General features: G+C 59.7%; 1 protein-coding gene across 1 annotated transcript in view; it reads left to right on the top strand.

Moving 5' to 3' along the window:
- The window catches only part of VOLCADRAFT_65342 (uncharacterized protein), a gene marked incomplete at both ends in the record, with an annotated part of 12,936 nt that extends 8,087 nt beyond the window's left edge, over positions 1 to 4,849 (top strand). Inside the window, 6 exons of the mRNA XM_002954829.1 lie at positions 952 to 981; positions 1,163 to 1,231; positions 1,346 to 1,438; positions 1,655 to 1,794; positions 2,211 to 2,334; positions 4,613 to 4,849. Of these exons, the coding sequence (XP_002954875.1) occupies positions 952 to 981; positions 1,163 to 1,231; positions 1,346 to 1,438; positions 1,655 to 1,794; positions 2,211 to 2,334; positions 4,613 to 4,849 (693 nt within the window). The remainder of the gene's footprint in view (positions 1 to 951; positions 982 to 1,162; positions 1,232 to 1,345; positions 1,439 to 1,654; positions 1,795 to 2,210; positions 2,335 to 4,612) is intronic.
- Positions 4,850 to 4,887: the final 38 nt, after the last annotated feature.

Raw genomic sequence — 4,887 nt, 5'->3', positions numbered from 1 at the left:
ACCATGCGGGCCAGGTGCGTGTTGCCGGGCAGGGGGATGCCGTCCACGGCGAGCCGCCACAGCGTTTCTTTGTTCTCGTTCTCCCACCGCACCCCCGACCACAAGCGGGCTTGCGTCGCCCTGAAGCGGCTTGTTTCCGCTGAGGAGGAAGGTGTCGTTTCCTGCGGGTGCAACGCTTCTTGCACAAATGCTGCCATCAAGCGTCCCCGTTTCTCCTCGGTGGCCCCGCATTGCAGCTGTGTCGCTAGGCGGACCGTCAGGCGTGTGAGTGGGACGGTTGTTGTGCCGCCCGGCATCTGCCATCCGACCCGCTTTAGGATCATAGCCATCGCCTGAGTGCTGTTGGGGGTGCTTGGAGCCGCCATATCCCCCGCCGTTGGCCTCTCTGGCTGCTGCTGTTGGGGTTGCTGCTCATGCGGCTGCGTCTGTAGCTGTTGCTGCGGCTGTTGCTGCTGTTGCGGCTGCGGCTGATGCTGTGTCTGTAGCTGTGGTTGTGTTTGCAGCTGTTGTGGCTGTACCTGCGGCTGTGGCTGCGGCTGTGGCTGCGGCTGTAGCTGCGGCTGTGGCTGCGGCTGTGGCTGCGGCTGTGGCTGCGGCTGTGGCTGCGGCTGTGGCTGTATGTATGTATGTATGTATGTATGTATGTGTGTCCTGCCATTGCGGACACTGTCCAGTTCTTTAACCCTTGAGACAACCTCCCCCCACCACCCCCCGGGGGGCCCCATGTGTTCCCCCCCAACCGGCACGTGGGTGACCCGCACTTCGGTGACCCGCCGAGCTGAGGAATCCTTGCGGGCCCAGGTCAAGGCCCTATGGCCTTTAGAGCCCATCCAGACCACCACCATCACCATCACCACCAACGATCAGAAATTCGTTACTTACTGCAGTTGCCGTACCCGCCGTACCTTCCTTTCTTCCCCATGTCCACCCCATCATGTCGGAAACCTGCAGCTGGCCATGGGCGTGTACGACGTCCCCGAGGTAAGGCACGTCGGTCAGGGGGGAATCTTTGAAGTGAAGTGAAGTGGAGACGCTTTGTGTAATCCTATGTCTTCTTTCAACTCTTTAATTTCCCTGTTTTCTCTCACCCACCTCGAGGCCTCGGGGCCCGTTCCCCTGCCACCACCCGCGCTCTATTTGGAAATGCTTTGCTCTGCCGCAGCTGATCGCGGTGGCTCGTACGACCATGTGTGAGGCAGGGGGCTCCCTGGAGTCCATCAGCCGCCTTCAGGTACGGCACTGTGTACTGAAGCCGGAACTGCCGCTAATTCCCCCACCCTGCCCCAACTTCCTACGCAAACAGCATAAACCTTTCCGCCGTGTACTATACTCCCGTGCCGTACAGGCTTTGTCGTACTACGCCGGCATGTTGGCGTACTACTGGCTTCTGGCCACCCCCGCGGTGGGGTTCGTGTTTGGACTCTACCTCTACATTTCAGTGAGTGGTGTGGGGGTGTTGGGTGGTGAGGTGTTGGGTTGGGTGTTGTGGGGTGGGGTTGGGGGGGGCCGGGTGGCAGTGGGCGCAGGGGGTTGTGCCACTACCAACTACCAACTACCACTCAGACCTCAGCCCGAAGGAACCTACAGTTATTCTCTTCTCATACCCGTTGCCCTCCCGTTGCCGTACTGTCGCATACTGTGTTGCCGTACGCAGGTATGTTGGTTCCATGTACATTACGATGAGGCCTTCTCCAGCCTGCGGGAGGTCAGCTGCAAGTCCTTTTGCCGGCTGCACATAGGGCCCTCGGGGGACCTGCAGCTGTACACGCTAGCGCTTGACGAGGTGCCGACGAGGTACGGCACCAGCAACGTCAACAGCTAGTACGGCAGATACGACTGTTTGTGGCATGCCATCTGTACGGAGTTATGCGTAGTTGCGGCGGCAGTAGCAGTATTGGTGGACGGAGTGCTGGTGCCAAAGGGGCGGCAGGTGGTCATGCCGGTGGGACCCAGCCGCCGAGCTGTAGCTCAGGGCCGCCGCGGAGATCAGTTCGGTCATCCGCATTCGCCTCCCACACCTCCCACACCTCCCACATGTACCACATGGCCCCCCCTCTTGGGGCAGTTACTAATCACTGCTTTGGTAACATTGCTTTCGACTCTGGCCAAGGTCCGGTGCTTTGGACTCACCAACAGTTGCCTCTCATCGACTTCCCCTCCCCTCCCCTCCCCTCCCTTCCCTCCTCGCGGATGGGTGGTTGTGCTTGCAGGTGGCAGGAGGACCCCCGATGGCGCGGCCGCGGGGGGGGAGGCAATCCGGGAGTGGTGGCGCACGAGGCGCACTACCCGAGTCGCTGGGTGCCCACCAGGGCGGAGGCGGGGCGAGACGCCGCGGTCGCTGCGAATCAAGCCGGCGGCAAGGCCGGCAAGGGCAGCAGCGCCGCCGCCGTAGCTGTCCCCGGCGCTGCGACTGGTGGAGCTGCATCGGCCCGATGGCGCCTTGTCGACTACGTGTTCGTGCCTCGCAAGCAGTTGTAGCAAGGCGCAGGGAGAAGTGTGGCTATAGCTGGGGGGTGTAAGTGCATATAATGGAGCGGCGGTGCGGCTGCGACATTGCGAGGTACCTTACCTCCCCCTAAACAGGGCCCCGCGGGACGGGAGACCCCGCTGGGGGCAGCGCTCGAGAGCCGCCTCCACTGCCACTGTCGGCGCCGCCTTCGTGAAGCCTCCAGTGGCTGGGTGTGGGTGTGGGTGTGGATGGGGTGATGTGACCACCACACGGGTTTCGATGTCAAGTAGGCGATTGATCAATGACGGTGCTGTCCGCCGGCCGCTGTGGAACCGGTGTCAGGGTGCAAATGAGGGTTTGTGTGATAGTGGGGGGAGGTGTGTACTAGGGAGGTGTGTACTAGGAAGGCGAACCACACGGTGGTGCACTCGATGGCGGCGGGATGCAGGCGGCCGTGCTGCTGTCCACGTGCCTGAGGATCCCGCGCGCTGTTTGCCTTGCTTTGGTCACCCCGGGGAGGAGGGATCGTTACGGACCAATCGAATCGGAGCCTCAAATCGGAGCCGCTCTCGTGGGCTCACCCCCCGCACCCTTAGCCGCGTCAGAGGCCCTGGTGGCCCTCCCCACTGTGTCGATGGAACCCAACCCGCAAACACGTGTGCACACCACTCTACTTGCCTTACACAAAAGATGTGTTTATGTGCGTGTATGTGTGTGTGTATGTTTGGAGGGCAACGGACCCCAAGGGGTAACAAAGATATGGATGACCCGCTGCATGCTATCCTGAAGATGTACCTAGCGAAGCAGTGCGTCAGCGCGCTGGCAGCAGACACAAATATAACCAAACCCATATATTATTATGTACGACTTCTCACACAAAAAACTCACCCTCCCTCTCCAACATGTGCTCACAGGGGCAGCGTCTCCGCCGCAAGAGAAATGATAAACCAAACCATCAATCAGTGCCGTACAGTGACCTCCAAAAGCCCGGTTTCGCAACGGGCTTTTCACTCTACTTTCTGCTCTCAGGCCAATCGCTCACATGACCTCCCGAGGCGGAGGAGGGGCAACGGCAACAGCACCCACTGCCCTCCGCCCCAAAAGAGAAAGCCTGCCCTCCGCTTCCCTGAAAATACACACACACGCCCACGCAAACAAAAAAGCAAAGACCAAAAGGCAAACTAAGAAACACGCGGTAAAGTGCAACACATGGCTCACCCGCCCTGTAACGTTGTTATCAGCTTATTAGCCTCTCTTATACCTCGTGACGATTCCGCCGCCGCGCCAGCTCTCGGCCATTGCCCGCCATGCGCCACTGTCCAGCGGGAAATCACCACCGGCGCGCACACACCGCCCAACACGACCGTTTAGCTCTTATATACACATTCCGCCTCACACATACTCCGCCTCGACCATATCTACATACACACCATGTAGTGCCATCGCCCTAGTCCTTGGAAAGTTTTCCGATTTGATCATTTGAATTGACATTAATTATTCACCGTTGAAGCACCGCCGTTGCAGGGTGAGCACCAGGGGTTGGCTCAGGCTCGAGCCCCCCCCCGCTAATGCAGCCCGCAAAACACTATCTCGCGCATTCTCGCCGTGTTGCCCGTCAGGGACCAAAAGGGGGTCCTCGCCATGGCAACAGCAGCAGCGGAGCAGCAGGAGCAACGGAACGAGCGCCCCGAAGCATCTCCGGCGCTCACGTCAAAAGTGACACAATCCATGCGGTGAATCGTGAATCTTGTTGAGTTCCCAATGCGGCTTTACTGCTGCTGTGTGTTTTTCCCCCACCCCACCCCACCCCACCCCATGATGAATGCTGACGAGCTGATGCGCTCTCCCTATATGCGCTCAAACGCACGCACACGCACACGACCGCTAAACCACCACCATCACCATCACCACCACTACCACCGCCACCACCAGCACTATCGGTTCGGGACGTCAATGCGCAGTATAGTATAGTATACCGTTCTCATGTCTATCTGTTGGTACGCAAGCAGGAAATTTCGGTGCTATAGTAGGACGGCGGTATGGGCAAGCACGCAGCCTGCGAGATTTGAGGACGCATGTGCTGCCGCAGCCGTCCGCGCTGTTGCCGGTTTGGCGCGAAAACCGACATTGCGCGTTGCGGCGCAGCTTCGTTCCCATCAACAGTCACCTATCCGTCTTCCACAGCATCCACCAACACCAATGACCCCTCCAATATCACGGCCACCGCCATCACGGCCACAAAATGGATTGCTACAACCGAGCAGCAGCGGCACTGGGGCAGCTCCGCAGCAGCAACCAATCTCGCCAGCGTCCTCTTACGGCAACGGCACCGCCCCAAGGCGGCGAACGCGCCGTTGGCCGCAGCTGGTTCCCACCTGTTCCCCACAACATAAAGTTTAAATGTGGGTTTCGTAATTTCCTAAAGTCAGCGGCTCCGT

Source organism: Volvox carteri, assembly GCF_000143455.1.
Source record: "Volvox carteri f. nagariensis unplaced genomic scaffold VOLCAscaffold_46, whole genome shotgun sequence".
NCBI lineage: Eukaryota > Viridiplantae > Chlorophyta > Chlorophyceae > Chlamydomonadales > Volvocaceae > Volvox > Volvox carteri.
The sequence above is the reverse complement of the archived record's forward strand: the minus strand, read 5'-3'. Positions and strand labels throughout refer to the sequence as shown.